This window comes from Chiloscyllium plagiosum, chromosome 16 (assembly GCF_004010195.1).
Source record: "Chiloscyllium plagiosum isolate BGI_BamShark_2017 chromosome 16, ASM401019v2, whole genome shotgun sequence".
In the NCBI taxonomy this organism is placed as follows: domain Eukaryota; kingdom Metazoa; phylum Chordata; class Chondrichthyes; order Orectolobiformes; family Hemiscylliidae; genus Chiloscyllium; species Chiloscyllium plagiosum.
This window is the reverse complement of record NC_057725.1, coordinates 24708124-24732905: the sequence shown is the minus strand read 5'-3', so window position 1 is coordinate 24732905 and position 24782 is coordinate 24708124. Positions and strand designations below refer to the sequence as shown.

General features: G+C 40.5%; 1 protein-coding gene across 3 annotated transcripts in view; it reads right to left on the bottom strand.

Moving 5' to 3' along the window:
- The window catches only part of LOC122557702 (doublecortin domain-containing protein 1-like), a 544701-nt gene that overhangs the window by 203284 nt on the left and 316635 nt on the right, over positions 1–24782 (bottom strand). For all 3 annotated transcript variants that reach the window (XM_043705576.1, XM_043705578.1, XM_043705577.1), the window contains one exon: positions 20030–20187. In XM_043705576.1, the coding sequence (XP_043561511.1) occupies positions 20030–20187 (158 nt within the window). The remainder of the gene's footprint in view (positions 1–20029; positions 20188–24782) is intronic.

The window sequence follows — 24782 nt, the reverse complement described above, 5'->3', positions numbered from 1 at the left end:
GACAGCCCACCACTTCAATGCTGCACCTTGGAGTACACCAACACCCTCCATAACAATGCTGCCACAAGGTCACTTTGCACACAGGGATAGATACCCACCTAATGTAACAGAGCAGGGTGCATCTCTGGGCTTGTTGCTTGCTCTTAGAGCACTCACACACTTTGCACTAACCTGAATGTTTGCAGCATCGTTGCATAGCCTTGCCTTTTTGCACTTTGCTGCCTCATTCTGAACCTAAAGGCTCACAATACCTCTGTCTTACCTTACTGGTCAGCACAGACAAAAAAGCAGCTGTATCAAAGGTTCAGGCAGAAATGGGCAGAAGTGCTGTCATATCAAAATCTAAGATGGTAAAAACAGCAGCAACAAAATTGTGCTTAACTCTCTACCGTACCTTAATGTTGTTAGGTTACAAGAAATTTTGGAAGAGTTCAATGGCTGATTTTGAGAGATTAATTTATTCTGCAATAATGGGCAGAATCTTTTTGATGAGCTGGAGATCACGGCAGCCCATGCTTCTTCTATGAGGGCAAGCCCAGCAAACCTCAGGCCATTTAGGCATCAGTGAGGCCATTTGCAGACCTTCACCCGGAATTGAGATAGGGTCAGGGTCAGAGTGAACCCTAACCCCATCGCAGAAATTGAGACTCCATAGGTTGAGGTCCTGCCTAGTGAGTATTGTTGGTCAATCAAAACCCAGTAGCTCTTGCATTCAGCAGAACCTGGGAGGCAGTCATCAATACTGGTGAAAGAGTACTTCCTGAGTTCCAGGAATGCTCTAGACCCAGGACTAAGCCCAGTGATTACGGATGGAGAGTTCTAAGGTTGGGAAACATGGCTGGGTATGTGGAAGCAAGATACGAGGTGTGGCTCCCTCGTTCTACACACAGTCTCTTTATCAGAAAGTGATTCTAATTGTTCAAGTAATGACCATCTCAACCCCTTCTTACATCAGGAGTGACCAGCTACCTGCTCATTTTAGCCTGTTAGGCTGACCTGATGCAGGGTTAATCCCACCAGTGACAGACTGAGTTTCTTGTGGTCTTTAATTAACACTGAAGAGCTCTCAAGCTGAAGGCAGGATGGCAAGGCCAACTATGTCCCCTCCCACCCAGAACTTGACACCGGTGGAGACAAGGTGGCAGCAAGGTTTGGGTATTTAGCCATCCTGTCTAACTTAATGTGCTTCTCGCCATCTCTGGCAGCAGAAGATTCTTCCCACTCTTAGCTTTTGACACAATTATCAAAATGCAGCAGATACTCAACCAGAAGATTGCTGAGGGTAGATTCTCCCACTTGAACAGTGAGAATTTGACTATTGCTCCAAAGCTAACATGTCACTGACCCCAGTATATAAAGCATCAGTAAAGCATCTCTGTGGCTCAACTGGTCAGTGCATTCCGGCTGTTAAGCGAAAGGTTAGTGGTTCGAGGCCATCGAGGGGTGATGGTAGGACTGTCTGCATCCCATCAGCATTCAGTATCAACAATAGCTGAGCTGTGTATGGGTAGGAAAAAGACATATAAAAGCTTTTGTGCTATAGTCCCTATCTCTGATCTAGGAAGCCTGGGATCAAGTTTCACTTACTCAAGAGGATTGCAATTACATCTCTGAACAGGTTGATTGGAAAATACCTACAAAGTATCAGCAGGCCATTAAATGGAACTCCTGGTTGCAATGAAGGTAACCTTAACTGTTCATTCCATTCCATTTGGTAACTGAGAATACAGGTTTAGGAAAAAATGCATATTTTAATACAACCCTACTAATGTTTAAAATAAAACTGCACAATGAGCTGCAACTATGTTAGATAAACTGTGTAACAGCCAAACAGCCCTTTAAAAAATAAAGATTTGCATTTATAATCTTTCAATTCCAGGATGTCCTAAAATTCTGTCCAGCCAGTGAAGTGGATTTGACTGTGGTCACTGTTGTAATATAAAAAACACAGCAGCCAATTGTCAAGATTGCACAAAGAACAGCTAGTAAATGAACAGCCAAGCTGTTTTCGAAAGTTAAATGAGCTTTAAACATTGGTATGACATCAGGGAGAACTCCCTGGTCTTTGAAATAGTTTAATGATATAGAATCATAGAGATTTAAAGTTTATACACCACAGAAACAGGCCCTTCAGTCCAACTTGTCCATGCTGACCAGATATGCTAAATTAATCTAGTCCCATTTGCCAACATTTGGCCCATGTCCCTCTAAACCCTTCTTATTGATATACCCATCCAGATGCCTTTTAAATGCTGTAATTGTACTAGCCTCCACCACTTCCTCTGGCAGCTCATTCTATGCACGCACCACCCTCTATGTGGAAAAAGTTACCCTTTAGGTCTCTTTTAAATCTTTCTCCTCTCACCTTAAACCTATCCCCTCTAATTTTGGGTTCCCCTACCCTGGAGGAAAGAACTTGGCTATTCATGCTATCCATGTCCCTCATGATTTTATAAACCTCTATAATGTCACCCCTCAGCTTCCGGCGCTCCAGGGAAAGTAGCCCTAGCATTCAGCCTCTCCCTGTAGATCAAACCCTCCAACCCTGGCAACATCCTTGTTAATCTTTTACAACTACCCAAACATATTTCTTACTGTGCAGCCATTCCTCAACTTCACACCAAAGTGTCAGTCTAGCCTTTTGTGCGTAAGTCTCTGTAACTTTCTGGTTGCAGCCAACAGTGCTTTTGAACTGAGACACAGAAGTCGCTTATCAGTCAGCAAAGCCTCTATATATTAAATTATCCTCTTACACCTGGAGAAGCCATAGTCGTATAGTTGCAAGTGCAAAAGACAAAGTTTTCAAGAAACGAGAAGTTGGTTTCAGTTGTTACAGGCAGGCTGACAGATGGAATTAAAATCCTCTGGAGAGCTTCTAGGCTTGGTAATAATGTAAGAAATATTATGAAATCTCAGAAAAGTTTTTTTTTTAACAACTGGGGAAGAAATAAATTCTAAGGGCATACTACTCAAAGAAGGCTGTGTCACAAAGGTAAGACACTAACTGAAGTAATATCAGATTGCCTGACAATGACCCTGTCAGAAAGTACTGAAGTCTAACCCAAGTAGAATCAGCTGATCTAAAATAAGCCAACATCTGGTAACAGCGAACTCAACATTTCATTTGAAATAATAATTTTTTTCTACCTGCCTCCAACATGTCCAGACTTCACCACTCTTATTCTCAGCTGCATATTCCAATTGTTGTTGCTGTTTGTGATTGTACAGCAGGACAAGGATTTCGGGTTGTTCTGCTGCCGAAACAGACCACAGATATAACAAGGCTGCCTCTCCTGGTACTCCCTCGTGATACTTTCAGAGAATCTATGCCTACAGCGTAAGCAGACATCTTGGGCATGCACCACATCTGGGGTTTGGTCTAGTCCACTGTATTCACCATTTTTAATTCTCATCCTAAACCAGACTTTGAATCAAAATAATCAAATTCACATCTGCAGGATACAAACTCATTCCCCACTGGCCTTATAAACAGGGGCACTCCTCTAAACGCTTCCTCCTGTTACAATGATAATATTTTTAGCACAATTGAGAAGAGCTAAAAACAAGTCTATTGGTTGTTCACCCAGTCTCCTTTGGATTGGTCTAATTTTCTATTTTGTGCTGTTACAGGAATCTCCCCTTTCAGTGTATGATGCTTTTTTATATAAATAATGTCAGAAGTGGTAGAATTGATTTTTATGGCAAAAAACTGAGTAGTAAATTAAAAGGTTGGAAATTACTGGCAATACATTATTCAGAAACAAAGACTCTCAACAAATTTCCTTTCCCCACTTTCTTTTTTATCAGATTAGTCATGATTTAATTGAAATGTGGAGCAAACTGAATGGGTTGAATCATCTTTTTTTTCCCTTGTGTTAACTCATGAAATTAGTGGAGAAATGAATCTCATCAGTTCATTAAGAGTTTGAATGTCAATAGTAGGATGTATTATCACAGCCACACATTTAAGGAAAAACTTGTATTTTGAATAGTATGTATGTACAGGTGCCAAAGAATATCACATTTGGCATACAATAAGCTGGAAGTGAACTCGTAACCCAGCGAGTTCACATCCCCTCACATCATGCTATCAAAGTGCTTTCAATAAAGCTGATAATTGTGGTCTGTCACCGGAAAATATAACCACGCAAGTTGCCAGATTATCTTTTAAAACTCAACTGAGACTGTTTTACTCATTGCTGGGAAATAAAAATTAAAGAAAGCCGAGGAACCAAAGTAACTGTTCAGCAGTGTTTTCTTCAGGCTTATTACACATTACTGTCTGGAATCATGGGGCTGGATCAATGGAAATATAAATCAAGAGGAATGTAAGACCGGTTGCCAATTTGCAATCCCCCATTTTACACCATTATATAAAGCCAAGGTACCCCATGGTTCCCTAATAATCAACTGCAGATTAATTCTTGCTAACCCTACTGTAAAGAGGTTAGAAGCTGTTATCACCCACAGGTGAAACTGTTTCACATCAAGACCATGCAGAGACACGGCAGCATGTGCTGTGCTGGCTCCAATCCGTTCCATGGGCAATGGATCCAAAGAGGCTCACCACTGTTAAGTGTTGAATTATTTATGTGAGCTCCAACAGGGCAAGATTTCAGAGCCTCATTTATTTCTGCAATATCAACTGAGACCTCTATGAACATAACTGAGAAAAGAACTTAATAAAAGTGCATTAAATATTTGAAGTTTTAATCTTTATTCAGCAGAAATTTAGAAGCCGAAGTAATTGTAATGTCTGTTGACAAGGAAAGGTGAAGAACACATTGGGGTTGAATTTCTGATGACCTTTAGATGATCTGGAGACTTAACTACCCTTGTGGCAATCAAAGTCTGAAAACGTTATGAAGATTGGAAATTAGCTTCAAGATATTTCTGCTTAAAATTGCATTGCTTTGTAAATGACAGGGGATATCTAATACCATGGTGAGGTCTCAGTTTGCAAGTTAATTCAGTATCAGATTCAGGGCATCTAACTTCTTCCACTGCAAACCTTAGAAGAATTGGCCTCACGCCTGCTCAGGTGTCATTACACTGACCCAACCTCCATCAATTCCATCTCTCTTACCAAGCAGTAGGAGATTATTAAAATTGAGAATCAAACAGTTTGTTTTTAAATGGAAACAGCAGGGACAACATGTGAAACTGGAGGCCTTTATGTCGACTGTGGCTGAAGGGTGCCAGTAGTGTTGGAGCAGACAATGGCTGTGATGAGATAATTTCTTCTCATTTTTCTTTTGTTTTTTCAAGTTGCAAATGGGAAAGGAGAAAAAGCATAAGGGGTGCAAATCTTTGAAACCTGTATTCATACAGCACATTTTACTGTCTCCAAAGCTACACTTTTCAAAATTATTTTGGTGCAATGGATTACCATAAAGTGCAGTGGCAGCTATCATGTAGACAAAAATGGCAACCACTTCCAGCAAACAACAGTAGAATGTAGCTAACAACTCATTTATTTTGAAATGATATTGGTTTTCAGAGGAATATTGGCCACGGCATCTAAGACAAGTCTGTACTTTGCCAAAATGTATTCAGCATCAACTTGGGTGGGTTTTACAGTTGGTCCTATGAAAAATATTTCCAAGAACACTTTGGTCATCAGCCTAAATCATTACCTCAGAAACTCCTTGAATCCATAAACATTCTGACAAGCATACCCCAAAAAAAGTTTGGTACACTTGGGAAACAAATCAGGTTCTAAAAATATATCTTAAGATATATTTATAGAACAACATGGACAAAATCTGGAACTCAGTTGAGGAGAAATACATACCCACACAAAGAATTGTAATATTTTTCATTCTTGAGTGATATTAATGTGGGTGACACTAAGAAAAAGCCAACATGGTTTGTCCAGCACAGGCTGTGGGCCATATCGAGAAAGTAATGAGGCACTTCTCTCCTTCTACAAAATAGCAAAAATATGTGTAAAACAGCTTAAAATTTTACACAGACAACAATGAAAAACACAACCAAATGATCAATAGTTTCAGTGATGTTAGTTGAAGCTAATGCAGACTAGGGACAATTTCCTATACATCTTAGGCACAATATCAAGGGACTTTTTGCATACGCAAATGGGTCCCCAGTTTAATGCTACATCTGAAAAGTGGCCTCTCTGATAATGCTAAAAGCCTCCATTAGTATTGAAGTCGCAGGGGTACACTGAACACCTCTGACTCACATGTCAAAGATGAACAAACACTTATGTAAAGAGTTATTGAATTTTACTTATTCCTCCTGTTTTTAATTTTGAGTTGAAATGTTCCTGAGCTACCCATTTGTGAACTAATGAAAGTGACATTAGTCCTGAATACAAAGAAATTATGATTTGATAGAAAAATGTAATATGAATGACAGTAAAATAATATTTGAAGATTAAAAATAAAAAATAATACCTATCTTAAACATGAATTGTACAGAGAATGCATTATTGATTGATAGACAATGGTACACAAATAAAAAAACATATTTTGAAGAAAGAATTGCAGTTTTTCCAGGAAGATAAGCAGAGGAGAGCAACTGGAAAAGGCACCTTGGATATTGGAAGTTACTAAACTTAGAAAGAACAGATCCAAAAACTCCAGGATCTCGGGCAAGAGTTAATCAGCTGAGTCTATGAACTGAGCAGTTCCAGCTAAGTAAAAGAAGCAAGATAAATCTTGAATTTTGCAATCATAGTTTGAAACTGCAGAGAAAGATTCAGAGGCAGAAACAAATAGGTCAGAGGCTGTGTTAAAAAAAAGACTGCTTGAATTGGATTACATTAATTCTGCATCAGTACTTCAGCACTAGATGGAATCTATCAAATGAAAAGCATTAACCAGACTTACTGACATGCATGCTGACTTTATTTTTAAACAAACCCACATGCAATCAAGTTTAGCTTGAGACTGTTCTGGGATGTCTGAAACTTATAGCAGGAATTTATAGTGATTTCAATGGTGGGGAAATAATAAAGAACTCACCCGTACAATATCAAAGTAAAGAATATGTCAAAACACCACTCATATTTGAAATCAATTTCTAAAAGTTACATAAATCGGGGAAAATTCCCAGAGGTAGGTCTGATCTCAAGCTGGTGACATTGTTAACACAAATTGGAATTGTATCTCGTGTGCATTTTTTCCAAATCCCTCCAAATAACAAACAGCTTTTCTTACAAATTCTAATCAGGAGTAAAAAGAGGAGAACTAGCTAAATAATAAAGGGTGGTTCTGACAAACATTTCCATTCCGCACAGTTTCTTTACAGAATAGTTAACGTGAAACTCCGCTTACTGTTACAATAATTGGACTTTATGGCCTTGGCCACAAGGTCACCTTGGTTGCCAAATAATATATTGCTTCAGTCAGTACTTCTAACAATGTGTAATTCAATGGACTATGAGCAATGACAGAGAAGATATGATCATTGTTCACATTAGTCTTGTAACTATTATGTGTTGAGCTTACATCAACTGGCAATCTTTGCTACAAATAAAAAAAGACATTTCAAAAAAAATGTAGCAATTCACTGGAATTCCCCCCCAATATAACCCAGTATTTAAAAACAGTTTGAATTACCTATTTAGACTTTAAAGAAACAGGATGGTTAGCAGTTAAATGGCACAGTCATGATCACCATTCTACAAGAGAGCAAATGCCATGGAAAATTATCTAACACCAATTTTTTTTTCCTCTGAAAATTACCTGAATAAAAAGGCTCCAACGACAGAGAATTATATTTTTCATTGACTTTTGATATCAGCAAAATCAAAATGTTCCCTGAGACAAACTAGTTCTTCTCTCAACTTAATGTAAAATTAAATAATTGAAGAACATAATTATGGAAGAAATATACGATGGGTACTATTTAATTCTCAGAAACCTAATCCATCCTTCACAGCCCTAAACACTGACTGTTAAACAGCAAAATGTGCTTTTCTTAATGAGTTTATGCTAATGAACTTATTATATTTATAGTCTCAGAATTAAAATGGCAAACCATTTTATTCCTTTACACCCCATATATTTTTTAATGCAGGGACTCAGAAGGAAAACAGTGTTCAAACAGCCATCACTAAATTATTGAAAGTGCAATAAAGATTAGCAAGTCCTTTTAAATAATTCAGATTGCATCATTATATAGAAAATGAGGTCCTTAAGTAAAGTGTCAAACCACCTTATAAATACTTAATTGACCAGAGTGCACTTTTAAACAAACCTTGTTCTGTTGTTTACATCTGGAAGTGCCGTATTTGAGCAATAGACAGCAGTATAGAGTAGAAGGCATATTTTTAAAAATACACTCTCTTATTGTATTTATTTTCAAATAAAAAAAGAGACAAAAATAAATGCCAAGTGCATCATCAGGACAAATGCCAGATTTGTCATTGACAGCTGCTCGTCCTTAAAGCAGGATATTGTAGGAGGAGTGCAGCAGCTAGCAAACCCCACAGCGGTCTGCAAAGTCACTAGTGGGAACAACAAAGGCCTTTCTGTGCAAGTAACACAGATGAGCCTGTAGCCAAACTGTCAGAAGTGGTTATGATGACAGATACTCACAGTTCATTATTTCCTTATCACAGGTCACTTGGTGACAAGCTGGGTCGGCATGCTTGATCAGCTGCGTGAGGTTTGCTGTCTGATTTAAATAAAGGTGTGCCAATAAAGGATTGGAAAACTAATACCAACAAATCAACTCTTCATGCCTCCAAGTTCAACAACTGCATGCAATGTTTCTGCATCATGGGGAGGAAGGACATGGGGAGGCCATTCAGCCTCCTAAACTTGTTCCACCATTTGATTAGGTCATGGTTGTTATTTTAGTTATGGTTTTGAGTTTACTAAGCTGTTGTCAGCATCTAACAAAAACTCCCTAAAATAGGTCTTCTTATTTAGTGTCTAGAATAGTATAATTCACATATGCAGACCTTGTATAAGTAAATAACCGAACCAGCAAGCACCTAATTTGCAATAATTTACTTGCTGCTTTTTACATAATCTCACCCCATGAAAGTCAATAACAACTTACATTTTTGTAGCTCTTTAAATGTGAGAAAAAAAATTCAAGGAGAAAATAAAGTAAACATTGAGTCAATGAGGGAGACATTAGGAGAGGTGACAGATAACTGGGTCAACATGCTAGATGCTATCTAAACAATTTTCATTTTTTTCAGTCTTTTAAGGGCTATAATCCCCTAATTGCCCTTGTGGATGTGGTGAACCGACTTCTTGAACCAGCATGAGATCATCATCTGCAATTTCCCTTCTAAGCTACAAACCATTCAAAAACTGGGAGCTATGCTGCTTGTCCCTTCATTGTTGCAAAATCCTGCACTCTTACTTAGGACAGCTCAAGAAGGAGCAGCTTATTTCTATTCGTACCTAGAAGTGGCCATCACATTATACCCACTATGCAGCTGCTCAGCAACTTTCTAGTGTGTGCTGCTGGCCCGTCTCTTCAAGTGCAAAGAAACATTGTGAGAAGGAAATGGGAAGGGAAAGAAGGACATTTCAAGAGACCACAGGAACAAAAATCCTCTTCTTAGATTTCAGCATTTGAATCAGAATATTAATTACTATTGGCAGCAACTGCCATGCTTCTTCTAGGTGTGTCTGCAGACAAAGGGAACATTAATATCATGGCAAGAGCCTCCATTTATATAATATTTTCAACACTGAAAGAACTACAGATATGAGCATAGGAAAACACAATGAAATAAGAAAGGCAACTTAGGTACAGAATGTTTGTTAAAGTAATGACTATTCAGCAACGTAGAAAGATGAGGGACATTTAATAGTAGAGATTCCTCATTTTGGGCTGCCAAGCTTGGCTCTTCAATTTCCGACATGCTAGATTTGCTTTTGTGAGAAGTAACCCAACTGCAGGTTTTCTGTTTGGTTAAGGTGGTTTTTGGAGTGACGTGGGTGGGGGCTTTCTGATGCTAATGCAGGACTTACTGGCTCCAGAAGCAGGACATGAGAGGCTATGGTGGCAGACAAGTGTTGAAATGAGTTGGTTAGAGAATGCGCCTTGGTTCTCGTGGCCTTTGTCCCACATGTTTTTTTAAGATGTTAGGCCTCTCATCTTCTCATCCTCTCATTCCCTCTATGTCAACTCATGCGCACCTCCCCCCTCCCCAGCCCCCCAACCATCTTTCATAGCCCCTGCTAACTTCCATGTCAAATCCAATGCCACACATCCAGATCCACAATGAGTAGAATCCAGCAGCCACATGGAGATGTAATAAAGCATCTTCTAAAAATCTAACATAGCATTCACTATGTAAACTTGATGATGAAAAAATCCCTTTCATTAGAGCAAAGTTTTTATAACCAAAATGATTAATTTCTTATAAAAGAAACAAGTGTCTGTTCATGGCTTTAATCCTTTAATAGCCTCTTCAACCTGTCAATCAATATGTGAACTCAACTGAATAATTCTAGCTTTTGAAAGCCCACCATAATGAATAGCCTTTAGGGAAGTGGCACCAAAGAACTCTATAGAAACTGCTCAAACAAATTCTACACCAACTGGCTTGTCAAAAAAGTGGAGCTTTAGAACATTTTTTTAAACTATTACCAACAGCAGGAACTAGGTTTTTCTTTAAACAGTATAAGCAGTCGGGGATTTTAAAAAAACCTTTAGGCAATGGCAGTTAAAGCAGTTCTTATCCACCCTTCAAAAGTGTTTGTAGTTACTCAATTAATTTGTGACTTAAAGGCTAAGGGTTACAGCTCTTGGAAGAAATAAAATCAGGCCCACAAACTCAGCATTAAGTTCAAATGACCCTGTTACAGTTGAATGTCCCCCCCCTGAGAGAATCAGACCACAGTCCCTTTCCTCCAGCAACAATGGAATCTGTCAGAAATAGAAGTAGGATTTCGGCAACCGAATCTCACTTACAATTCTTAAAGATCCAGGGAATCTTCTAGACTCTGCAAGAATGTTGCTTAGGAAGGGAATTACAGAAAAGTAGAAAATAAGTAGTTGAAGGCAAAACTAGAAAACCATGGGCCATAGGACATCACTGCAGAAATTCCTCAGGATTAAGTCCTAGGTTAAACCATCTTCAGCCACTTTATCAATGATCTTTCCTCCATGAAGTCAGAAATGGGGATATTTGCTGATGATGAGACAAAGATCAGCACCATTCACAACACTGCAAATAATGAAATAGTCCATTTCCATATGCAGCAACACTGGTTCAACATCCAGGTTTGGGCCAATGTAGCAACTAACATTTGTACCACACAAGTGCCAGGTAATGACTATTGTCATTAAGACAGAAACTAAGAATCAGCACTTGATGTTCAGCATCATTACCATTGTTGAGTCACCCATTATCAACATTGGCATGTTACTACAGTTAGCCTACAATGACAGGTCAGAGGCTATGAATTCTATAATGAGTAACTTACCTCCTCTCTCCCGAAATACTGTCCACAATCTACAAGGCACAATTCAGGAATGTGACGGAATTCTCTTCATTTGCCTAGGCAGGTACAATTCTAACAACATCCTAGAAGCCTGACACCATCCACATCAAAACAATCGACATAATTGGCACTGTATCCACCACATTCACCATTCACTCCCTTCACACTAATGTACAGTAACAGCAGGGCACACCATCAACAAAATGCACTGAAGTAACTCACCAAGGCTCCTCTCACAGCACCTTTCAACCTGTGATTGCTACCAACTGGAAGATCAAAGGCAGCAGATGCATGGGAACATCATCACCTGCATGTACCCTCAGGCCACTAATCATCCTGGCCTGAAATGATATTGCTTCGTTGTCACTGGGTGTATCAAAAATGATCAAACTCCCTTCCAAAAAGTATTATGGGTGTCCCTACATCCCAAAGACTACAGCAAGAAGGCAGTTCACCTCTTCAAGGGCACTTAGGGATAGGCAATAAATACTGTCATCCAGTGGTACCCACATCGCGCAAATGAATAAAAGAAAGTAGAATTCACAAGATTAGCATCCAATCTTACTTCATTGGTCAAACATGGTTGACAAATAAATGACATTAATGATTTTGCAGGACTTTCAATACCTTGAATCAGCAGAGAGCTCCAAGAATTTTATTAATACATTTGTCCATTGCCAGTATCTGTTTGGATCTCCAACAGTTGTATTGTCCTATTTTTCTGTCAGATGCTGGTCTTTAATTCAGGTTTTCTTTATTTAGAAAAGGCCCATTTTGTACAAATAGACAAAAAGGGTAATTTTATGACTAAAACTGAAAAGAGTTAATCCTTGGTTTCCAAGAGCCATATTCATGTGGGTACCAACATATTATATCTTAAAAGTCCAACTATTACCTTCCAAGCTGGTTGCAGTCAGGTTTCATTCTTACCAGCTTTCCACCCAGTACTGCACAAACTGGCCATTCGTGAATTCACAATGTACAGTGGCTCAGTGGTTAGCAGTGCTACTTCATATCGCCAGGGATCCGGGTTCGATTCCAGCCTCAGGTGTAGAGTCTGTGTAGAGTTTGCACATTCTCCCTGTGTCTGCTTGGTATTCTTCCAGGTGCTCCCGTTCCCTCCCACAATCCAAAGATGTGGGGGTTCGATGAATTGGCCATGCTAAATGGCTCACAGTGATCAAAGATGTGTAGGTTAGGTGCATTAGTCAGGGGTAAATGTAGGGTAATAGATCTGAGTGGGTTGCTCTTCGGAGGGTCAGTGTGAACTTGTTGGGCCAAATGGCCTGTTTCCACACTGTAGGGATTCTATGATTTCTATGAAATTACATTTGTGTGACTGTGATAAGGGTAAACTATTCCTCCTCAACCTGGGTCCAGATTTCAGCTTTTATGAACTCAGTTTAAATTTCACCAGCTACCATGAATTACTTGAACACCCCAAGTCTGGATTGCTAGTCTAGTGATGTTGCCACAATGCCATTGGACAGCGTTCAATGGTGCCCATGAGACCAGTGCAATGGATGTATTTTAGGGTTGAAGGCGGCAGGGTGAGCTGGGAGAATTAAGTGGGAATAACCATGTAGCGAAAACTGGCCCTAATTAGGTGGGGGGCATGAAGAACCTGGCATTAAAATCCTGCTTGTTCGTGATTAGGTGTCAATTAGATCCATTAATGAACCACCTAAATCCAATTGTATCTGAGACAACCAGGACTACATGCTGGCTGCAGGACTTAACAGGATTTGCACAAGTCTCCTAGAGGTCACCCAGCATATCATACCATTGATAGACATTCAGTGCAGAACAGAGGGACTCAGCTTTCGGAGAATGAGCAGGGACACTGAAAGCAGCTCCCCTGCTCTTGTATCCAAACCACTTATCCCACCCTTCACTAAACTTCAACTGGCTGGCAATTCTGAAGGGATGTTGTTTCAACCTGCTTGTTGACTTGAATCTGTGGGAGACTTGACTCAGGCCATCTAAATACTTAGAGTCATACAGGACCAAAACAGGCCCCTTGGTCCAACTAGTCCATATTGATCATATTCCCAAACCAAACTAGTCCCACATGCCTACATTTGGCCCATATCCTTCTAAACCTTTCCTATCCATATACTTATCCAAATATCTTTTAAATGTTGTAACTGCACCTGCATCCACCACTTCCTCTGGCAGTTCATTCCACATACGAACCACGCTCTGTGTGAAAACGATGCCCTTCAGGCCCTTTTTAAATCTTTCTCCTCTCACCTAGTTGTGAACTCCAACACCCTAGGGAAAAGACCTCTGCTACCCACCTTATCTATGTCCCTCATGATGTTATAAATCTCTCTAAAGATCACCCCTCAACCTCCTGTGCTCCAATGAAAAAGGAACCAGCCTTTCTTCATAACTCAAACCTTCCATTCCTGGCAACATCCTGTTAAATCTTTTCTGAACCCTCTCCAATTTAATAATATCCTTCCTACTGCGGGGTGACCACAATTGTACACAATTCTCCAGAACTGGCCTCACCAATATCCTGAATAACTTCAGCAAGACATCCCAAATCATATACTCAAAAACTGTGAACAATGAAGGCAAGCATGTTAAACACTTTCTTAACCACTTTAGGCAGCATATGTGATGCAAATTTCAAAGAATTCTGTGTCTGAACCCCTAGGTCTCTGTTCTACAACATTACACAGGGCCCTACCATTAATTGTATAAGACCCATCTTGTTTGTTTTACCAAAATTTAATACCTTGCATTTATCCAAATTATCCATCTGCCACTCCTAAGCCCATTGATAGAATTGAACAAGAACTCTTCGTAATCTTAGATAACCTTCTTCACTGTGCATTATACCACCAAACTTGGAGTCATCTGCAAACTTACTAACCGTGTCTCCTAAATTTTCATCCAAATTGTTTCTATAAATGACAAACAAAAACGGGCCCAGTACCGATCCCTGCGGAATACTGCTGGTCATAGGCCTCCAGTCCGAAAAACAATCCTCCACCACCAGCCTCTGTCTCCTACCGTCAAGCCAATTTTGTATCTAATTTCAAAGTCTGTGAGAAGATTTGTAGCTCGGGTGCTCGTTGTTGTGGTTCTGTTCGCCGAGCTGTATCTAATTTGTAAGCTCTCCCTGAATTCCATGTGATCTAACTTTATTAATTAGCCTATCACGTGGAGCCTTGTCGAAGACTTTGTATGTAAACATGTAAAATGTAAACAACATCTACCACTCTGTTCTCATCAATCTTTTTGGTTACCTCCTCAAAAACCTCAATCAAGTTTGTGAGAAATGATTTCCCTTGTAAAAAGCCATGCTGCCTCTCCTTAATCAGTCATTGCCTCTCCAAATGCATGTAAATCTTTCAGAATCACCTCCAACATCTTACCCACCATTGATGTTAGACTCACAGATCTATAGTTCACAGATTTCTCCTTACAGCCTTTCTTAAAGAAAGGTACAACATTAGCCACCTTCCAGTCCTCTGGCACCTCACCCGTGGTTATAGACGATACAAACACCTCTGCAAGGGGCCCCACAATTTCTTCCCTAACTTCCTGTAACGTCCTGGGATATGCTTGATCAGGTCCCAGAGATTTATCAACCTTGATATTTTCCAAGACCTCCAAAAAAGAGACATTTTCAAAACATCAATATTTATTTCCCCAAATTCACTAGCCTCCATTTCTTTTTCCAGAGTAAAAACTGACATTTTTACAAAATATTCATTTGACGTCTCTCTTACACAAAGATCAACAAGATTGTCTAAGCGGCCCTATTCTCTCTCTAGTTGTTTTCCTCTTAATGGTCTTGTAGAATCTCTTTGGATTATCCTTAAACTTATCTGCAGAGGCTCTCTTATATCCTATATCCCCTTTTTGCCCTCCTGATTTCCCTCTTAAGAAAAGTACAGCATAGAACAGGCCCTTTGGCCACGATGTTGTGCCAAGGTTTAATCCTAATGTAAAATATAGTAACTTAACCTACGCACCCCTCAACTCACTACTATCCCTGTCCATGGCCAATAGTTGCTTAAGTGTCCCCAATGATTCTGCTTCCACCACTACAGCTGGCAACGCATTCCATGCATTCACAACTCTCTGCGTAAAGAACCTACCTCTGATGTCTCCTTTATACCTTCCTCCTAATATCTTCAAACAATGACTCCTCGTACCAGTCAATCCTGCCCTGGGGAAAAAAGTCTCTGGCTATTGACTCTATCCATTCCACTCATTATTTTGTACACTTCGATCAGGTCTCCTCTCTTCCTCCTTCTCTCCAGAGAGAAAAGTCCGAGCTTATTCAACCTTTCTTCATACGGCAAGCCCTCCAGTCCAGACAGCATCCTGGGAAACCTTCTTTGCACCCTCTTCAAAGCCTCTGTATCTTTCCTATAGTAGGGGGACCAGAACTGGACACAATATTCCAAGTGTGATCTCACCAGGGATTTGTAGAGCTGCAGCAAAACCTTGCAGCTCTTAAACTTGATCCCCCGTTAATGAAAGCCAAAACATCATATGCTTTTTTAACAACCATATCTGCTTGGGTGGCAACTTTGAGGGATCTGTGTACTTGCACACCCAGATCCCTCTGTTCCTCCATACTGCCAAGATTCATTTGATTCCAGTTATCTATATGTCATATATGCCTCCTTCTTATTCTTGACCTCAACTGCAATATTCATCCATTATTCCTTACTCTTATTGTCACTTTTTGAAAACCTTCCACTTGTCAGTCATCCCTTTACCTGTAAACAACTTTCTCTAAGCAACTTTTGAAAGTTCCTGTCTCATACCTTTTTAAATTGTCTTACTCTAATTAAAAACTTTAACTTTTATGAAAGGTCTATCCTTTTCCATAACTATTTTAAAACTAATGGAGTTAATCACTAATTCCAAAGTGCTCCCCTTCTAACACTTCAGTCATTGCCTTGCCTTATTTCCAAAGAGAAGGTCAAGCTTTGGTCCTTCTCTAGTAGGTACTTTTAAATATTGACAAAGAAAATTATATTGAACACATTTAACAAATTCCTCACCATCCAAGCCCTTAACACTGGCAGTTCCAGTCAATTAAATTAAAATCTTCTACTATTATAATCATATTATTCTTACATATATCTGAGATCTTTCTACATATTTTCTCCTCAATTTCCCTCTGACTTTTGGGGGATCCATAGTGCAATCCCATCAAGATGATCATCCCTTTCTTATTTCTAAGTTCTAAGTTCTACCCATATAGCTTCACTGGACAATCCCTCAGAAATATCGTTAGTACAGTAGTAATGCCTTCCTGAAACAAAAATGTCACTTGCCCTCACTTCCTATCCATCCTACATCATCCAAAACCTGGAACATTGAGCTCCCAATCCTGCCCTTCCTTCAACCAAATGTCTGTAATAGCTCGGATGTCCAAATCCCATGTTCCCATACCTGCCTTGAGTTCATCAGCTTTACCTGTAAGACTCCTTGTTTTAATTCTTCAGAGTTACCTCATTCTGACCCCCTCTTGTATGTCTTTTCTAATTAAAATGCTTCTTTTGATTCAGAAACATCCTTATCTGCCTTTCTATTTTCACGGCTACTTAGGGACAGACGAACGGACACATTTACTTTAAAGGTTCTGGAAATAAAATTAGCAAATATCCCCACCAAGATTTTGCTCCCTTTCCAGTTCAGCTGAAAACCATCTCTTTTACACAGGTCTTTTCTGACCAAGAAGAGATCCCAATGATCCAGTTATCAGAATCCTTGCACATTGCACCACCTCTTCAGCCTGTGATTTATCTGCCCTATTTTCTTTATTCATATTCTCACTAGAACATGATACTAGGAGTAAACCAGAGATTACGACCTTTGAGGTTCTGCTTTTTAACCTTCTACCTAACCTCTTACATCCACTCTGCAAAGCCTTAACCCTTTCCCTAACAAGTCATTCTTACCAATATGTACAACAACTTCTCACTTCTTACCCTCCCCTTTGACAATATGCCTCAAGCATTTTGAAACATCCTTGACCCTGGCACCAGGAAGACAACCTTCTATCCTGGGTATACAACTGTGGCTGCAAAATCTCCTGTCTGTGCCCCTGACAGGATAGTCCCTTATAACAATTATTCTTTTAAATCTTAACGAATGCTGCTAAACATAAGATTCATTCTTAGTGCCCAAGATCTGACTGCCATATTTATTTTCCTCTGAGAGGCTATCCCCTTCAACATGTGATTGCACTTCAATAATACTACTCCTCCTGGACATAAATGATAGTGGGAAGGAGCTCTTATCAATTTGTCACCCCCCTGTGGGATGCAAGGTCGACCATCACAATAACAAACTTCCATCCATTGTCTTCAGTCTCTGCCACAAACTGTTCCATGGCTACCTAGCTGATCCCTCTTGCCAGCAAATACCCAAGACTGAACCAAACTGTTAGCAAACTTGATGTTTTATATGATTCTAAGATAAGCTTCTGAACACATATCAACTCTAGTTACAAGACACTGGTTTCACCGGTTTAACAACATCCAACTTGTTATGTGATTGTATATTGAATGTTATTGGGATCTTTCACAATGTGAGAGACATTGCATAAATGAAGATTGTTGTTAAGAGAAAAAAATATTCCTAATAGCACTTAGCTGGCTGAAAGATTCTTTTTCAATCTGAAATTAAGGAGGCCCTGAGCTGTTCTCTGTAACTGCCTCATCACTGGTTGATGATAAGGTAGTAAGTAGAGAATCAAAGATAACAAATTTCATCATAAGAAAACATGTGAATGCAGGAAATACATGAGAGTGGTAGGATAATTAGGCGATTTAAATGACAGGAACTCAAATGATAAATAGAGATTAATGTGCAAGTTTCTGTCTTGGTGTAAAGTTTACATTGTGGATTCATCACCTGTTGTAAAAATTTGATAGATGGTCATGAACACTCATGCCTAAAACCCCCACATTGATCTGTACCTACTGCAATCCATCCAGAAAATAGCACTTCATACATGAAAATAGCTGTGTACACATATACAGTGACAATTTTAACTAATATACACACATTCAAGTAAGGAGCAGGTCCCATTTGCACCCACCTGCTAATCGTCCAAGGTACACGGCTTGACTGTATACATAATATGCTCATGAGTCTAGATCTAGTTTAGAGACTAGTTAACAACATCTTTCAAGAAGGACCATCCTGGTGAAGTGGTAGTGTTCCTATCGTTGGGCCTGGAGGATTGGGTGCAAAACCCACCTGCTCCAGGAGTGTGTCATAACATCTCTGAACAGGTTGATCAGGAAAATGTCAGTAACAATTTCAAACTCAGGTGTTGCATGCTGTAATCATTCTGCTATTTCAGTTATAATGATTGATATCTAGATCTGGGAAGTGCCAGGATTTTGTTTTTGGTTTACTGTGGGTAGAATTAGGTAACAATCCCCAAGTTTACCTCTGCTGGAAAAATGATCGAACCCCAAGCTATTGGTCTTAATCTGAGCCACACGTTAGCTGTCTAACTGACTGAGTTAACCAATTTCCTTTCTGTTTCTCTCCACAGATGCTGCTTGATCTACTGAGTTTTTCCAGCATTTTCTGTTCCTATCATTGATTTTTCTCAAACCCTTTGAGTCCCAATTGTCGAAGGGGAACATTTTAAAAGTGTGTATGACCTTGGAACAAGGGGTGAGTGTATCTGAGGGACCCCATGACACCCCTTGCTCAACAGCCCATTCAACTAAAGCTCTGAAGCATTTGGCAAGGATTCGGTTTCCTCTATTGTGGGCAAAATACCAGATGGGTTAAGATGAAGCTTTAATTAGTCATTACTTGTTTAGTTAAGGACCTCAATAGGACCAAATGTGGCATGCATCCCATAGTCTCCTCCACCACGTGCCGAATCTTAGGCAAGCAGGCAGGTAGGTAAGCTGTAAGACCACCCACTAATCATTTTGTGTCACACACACCCCGCTTCAAACCTACCAGTGGGGAAACACAACATCCAGTCATCAATGTTATACTTCCAAACATGAACAAAATTGACTTTTCAACAACATTGGAAAAGTAGTTCTCTGTAAATGTGAATTTCTCTTCAGCTGCTGTTCAGAAAAACAAAATTCTCCACTTAAGCCATTCAGAGCCATAGTGGGTAAATATTAAATCAATAATAGTCCAAAGGTGTGCAGGTTAGATGGATCAGCCATGCTAAATTGTGCCATAGTGTCCATGGATATGTAGAAAAGGTGGATTAGCCATGGGAAATGCAGGGTTACAGGGATAGTGTGGAGGGGTGTCAGTCTGGGTCAGATGCTGTTCAGAAGGTAGGTGTGGACTTAATGGGCTGAATGGCCTACTTCCACATTATAGGGATTCTATGATTCAATAAGTGCTTTGAGGAACAATAGAACAGTGCCCAGTCTGGAGTTTTAACAGTCATTTTCACCTAGATTTGTTCCAACATCTGTCTTTGTTGATGATGCCCAGCCTCAGGGCTTCAAAGGTATTTCAAAAATATCCAGAACATCAATCTCACATGAAACTAAAGGAAAACATCGAATGTCATTGAACAATAAATATCAGCAGTGTCATCAGCTTACCTCTGGGCTGTAGTCCAAGGGTGTTTCTCTTCCAGTTTTGTTAGGAGTACTGCAGTCAGCTGCTTAACAGCCTCAAGGCACCCTTCAGGTAGTAACTGGACTTCTGAGTCCCTACAAACTTCTTTGTGGTTACCCTTCCTCAAGCTATTTGCAGAGACCTGAGTTTGAGCACAATTATTATAACATCATGAAATGAATACATGATTCCCTTCAATAAAATGTAATACTATTTCAGTATTTAAATCTACATAAAACACTCAAGAGGCACTGGCATAGTTCCTTATCATGCTTCTAAAATCCTTTGGCTAAATTGCACAATTATTCACAATATTTTCCTCAGTTAATGAAAGTAACTGGAAGCAGTAGGGGCAATTCTGTGGTAATTAAAAACAAATCTTCAATCAGTGCTTTTTAATGGAAAGACACTAACATATTTAATCACTGCAAATCAAACTAACTAATCCTCACTGCGTTCATTTCCAACTACAGTACTTGGCATTTTGGGGCATGATGGCAAAAGAAGTCAAGATGCTGACAGTTGTATGTGTGTGTAATAGAGAAACTCTTTCTCTGATCCTTAGAAGATATTGCCAAGACCAATGTACTTGCTGCTTAAAGTCAGCTGTTGTTTTGTGTTTTGACATTTAAAAAAGTTTCACTTCAAAATAATAAATAATATTATAACCAGGGACATTGCAGGATAGTAGAAGAGCCTGAATGACGTGGTCTACAGTGAGACATGTGGCAGTATCATCGGAGAAGTCCAGCAAAGCATTCCTTGACTTTGGAGAAACTTTCTGCATATTTGAACTAGGTTCTGGGCATCAAGGTGACATTCCTGCTCGGCAGTGGGGAGTTGTCTAATAATGAGGATTATTACTTGTTAGCAACCGTATTAACTGCACAGCTCCCCTCATTATTACACAGCTTCCTATCCTACCACCTGAGCTGACTAGACAAGTTTGCCAGATTCTTGACATGGAAGTCAAAGCAGGAACCTGGCAACTTCAGCTCTCTTTTTGTTCCAAAGGACACTGGACATCAACATCTCAGGAAACATTTCAGGTGCATGTGCTACACACACTCCATGTCCACGATCATTGGCATCCAACATGTACTAATCTCTAAGAATCCTCATGGCACATATCCAATCCACTCATGCTTCTACACCTCAGGGCACAATGGTAACTATCATTGCAATCCTGCAGCAAGGAGTCTTTGCGCTCAGGGACACGCACCACGCTTGTGGACTGAATTAGGCTGCATCTTCGGAGTGTTCACTTGGGCTCATTTAGCTCTAACACACTTTGAGCCCACCCCGATGCTCACAGCAACTTTGCCTTGCCTTCCTGCACCTTGCCCTGCAGCCAGAGATGTCAATGGCACACAGTATTGCTCCATTGTTGAGCTGTTTAGTGCAAACACAATCCCAGGAAGCTGGGCACAGATATCATCAGGCCTCAGTCAAGAGGGAAAAGCCTTTAGTGAAGGTGTCCCAGCACAAAGGTCAAGAGCAGCCTCCAATATCAGTTCAGAGAGTTGAACATGGTCAGTCAGTCACAGGGGGTGGTCAGAGTCAGGATCCTCTCCTTATAAGAGACAAAGAGTAGAATGTCAGACAGTCTACCACCCGCCTTTCTATCTTGCTGTACTTCTGGAATCAGAGAAAGACAGGTCTTAATGGAGATGGAAGTGGGTACCACAGCTATTTTTGTTGCAGATGGGGAGGGGTCTTGAGCAAGTGAATAGGCAGCACAGTGGGCATGCAGGCTTAGTTGTTTCAGGGGTTGTGGTGAGCTACAGTGATTGCAAGCAGTAACAAAAGTGGCACAGCATTAATCTCAGTGGAGGTGGGTACAATAGCAGAGATAGAGGGAGTGAGTGGTACCAGAGACAAGATACTGGTGACCTTCTACCAGCATTGCCAGGCATTCCTTCAGAGGGCTGAGTTTACACCTACCCAGGTGATAACCTCAGACCAGGCGGGCATGGTCTAGTGTAGCCTTCACTGCTGGTCCTGGGAGAAGGAGGCATTGACTCTGCATCTCCCCATCCAGCAGGATCTCTGGGGACCCCTGCCCCAAAAGTGGGATCGCTAATTTACCACATCCAGGGCAAATATCAGGAAAAGTACAGGACATCTCTGGGCTAACAGTACTTGTCCCATCACAGAAGAGCCTTTTTAAAAGAGCCAGCACGAAGGGTGACACGTTCTGGGATATCCCAGCAGCAGCGAATTGTTTTGTATATGGTGAGTGGTAAAATGAGACTAGAATCAGGCGAGAGGTGCACCATAGAAGCGGGGTGGGCAATTAATGAGTCAAGTTTGGCAAGAGATCTCACTGGGCCTCAGTAAGAAAAGCCTTCCATGAATCTCAACAAAACTGACACCTAGCCAAAGCACCTTAAGATTCAGCCCATTATTTACAATGTATTTTCTTATAAAATGCCTAGTTTGGAATTTGTAATCAGCTGCAAGATATTTGAATTATTTTGTGGGTCATGGACATCACTGGCAATTCCCTGGCATTTGTTGCCTATGCTTTGTTGTGCCTGAGTTGGTGATGACGTGCCTTCTTGAACTGCTTCAATCCATGTGCTGTAAGTTCACCCATTCTGTTGTTTGGAAGGCAAATCCAAAATTTTTATTCAACAATGGAGGAATAATAATAGCTGAAAGTCAAGACTGTACAAATTGGAGGACAACATTCAAGTAATGGTGGCCCTGTGCATCTGTTGCTCTTGTCCTCGAGATCCTGGATTTGGAAGACATTGTTGAGGGAAACTTGGTTAGAGACAAAACAAATCTGCAGATGCTGGAATCCAAGGTAAAAAGCAGGCATCCTGAAGCAAGATTACACCTGAAATGTCAACTTCTCCACCTCCTGATGCTGTCTGGTTTGCTATGTTCTTCCAGCCTCCTGCGTGTCTACGTTGAGGGAAACTTGCCAAATTGTTGTAATTAATTTTCTATCCCATACTATCTACTGCCACTGTGCAGGAAGAGAATATTTAAAATAGTAAACTGGGTGCTGATCAAATGGGTGGCATAATCCTGGATGATGCCACATTTCTTGGATGTTGTGGGAGATGTACACATCAAGGCCAAATGGATATTATTCCATCACACTCCCCAATTATGCCTTGTAGAAGGTAAACAAGCTTGAGTCATGAGTCACCTGCAGCAGGATTCCAAGGCTTTGACCTGGTCTTTTAGGTCTCAAAGTTAACTGTTGCCGGCAACATTAAATATGCATCCCATCAATATGTAGCTGAGCACAGAGGGATTTTTCCAAGAGGTCTCACTCATGCTATTTTATTTTATTCAGACTGATTTCAATAGGCATGAGTTGTCACCACCCACAAAATGTTTCTCTTCCTGCAACCCACTCACAACAATCTACTATTGTCTCATCCAATGACAAACCCATCTTATCGTCCTTTAGTAAGAAATCTGGATGAAAGGCTCAGTGATATGTCCAATAATTGATTGCTTTCAGAAAAGGGATACACTGCCAAACCTTAAAAGCACAAGTTACAGCTCCAAAATAGCAACCATGCGCAACCAGATCTTAGAAATCTGCCCTCGACAAAGTGATTTCCCCGAGAATTCACAAGCAGCTGAAAATGTGGAGAGAAACTCTTCTCAACGACAGCAAATGGCATATACATGTTAAAGAGAGGTACAACAGACAAACTTGATAATTCTATACATTAGGCACTGGTCTCCTGGTTGGTGAAATGCAGGATAATAACCAAAGACTAACCAGGAGAAAATTCTTTTCAATCTGTCATCTACAGTTGTCCAATATGGTGACTTTTGTGAGGTTTTAGTCAGATCCCAGTACATAGTTTTACTTTTGGCACTAATTGGCCAACTTAGTCTGAGATTGTTGGGCAAGCAATATGGGCGGCACGGTGGCACAGTGGTTAGCACTGCTGCCTCACAGCGCCTGAGACCCGGGTTCAATTCCTGCCTCAGGCGACTGACTGTGTGGAGTTTGCACGTTCTCCCCGTGTCTGCGTGGGTTTCCTCCGGGTGCTCCGGTTTCCTCCCACAGTCCAAAAGATGTGCAGGGTCAGGTGAATTGGCCATGCTAAATTGCCCGTAGTGTTAGGTAAGGGGTAAATGTAGGGGTATGGGTGGGTTTCGCTTCGGCGGGTCGGTGTGGACTTGTTGGGCCAAAGGGCCTGTTTCTACACTGTAATGTAATCTAATCTAATCTAAAAAAGCTATTGTAAATGTTCACATTGATACAAATGGAAGGTTGTGGTGTTTTGTTAATGGCTCTAGGTTGTAATCCAGAGCATCAAGCAAATATTCTTGGGCTTCAACCCCATAGCAGATGGTCAAATTAGAATTCAATATAAACCTGAGAGAGAAAGGCTGGTCTAGTTTCAACTATGTGACCATTGGTGATTGTTGTATAAACTTTACTTGTTGTGGTTCTGTTCGCCGAGCTGGAAGTGTTTGTTGCAAACGTTTTGTCCCCTGGCTAGGCGACATCATCAGTGCTTGGGAGCCTCCTGCGAAGCGCTTCTTTGATGTTTCCTCCGGTGTTTATAGTGGTCTGTCCCTGCCGCTTCCGGTTGAAGACAGGAAGGCAGCTAACAATCCGCATACATGAACATCAACTAGCCAAGAAACGACACGACCAGCTATCCTTAGTAACCACACACGCAGACAACAAGCAACATGAATTCGACTGGGACAACACTACCATTATAGGGCAAGCCAAACAAAGAACAGCCA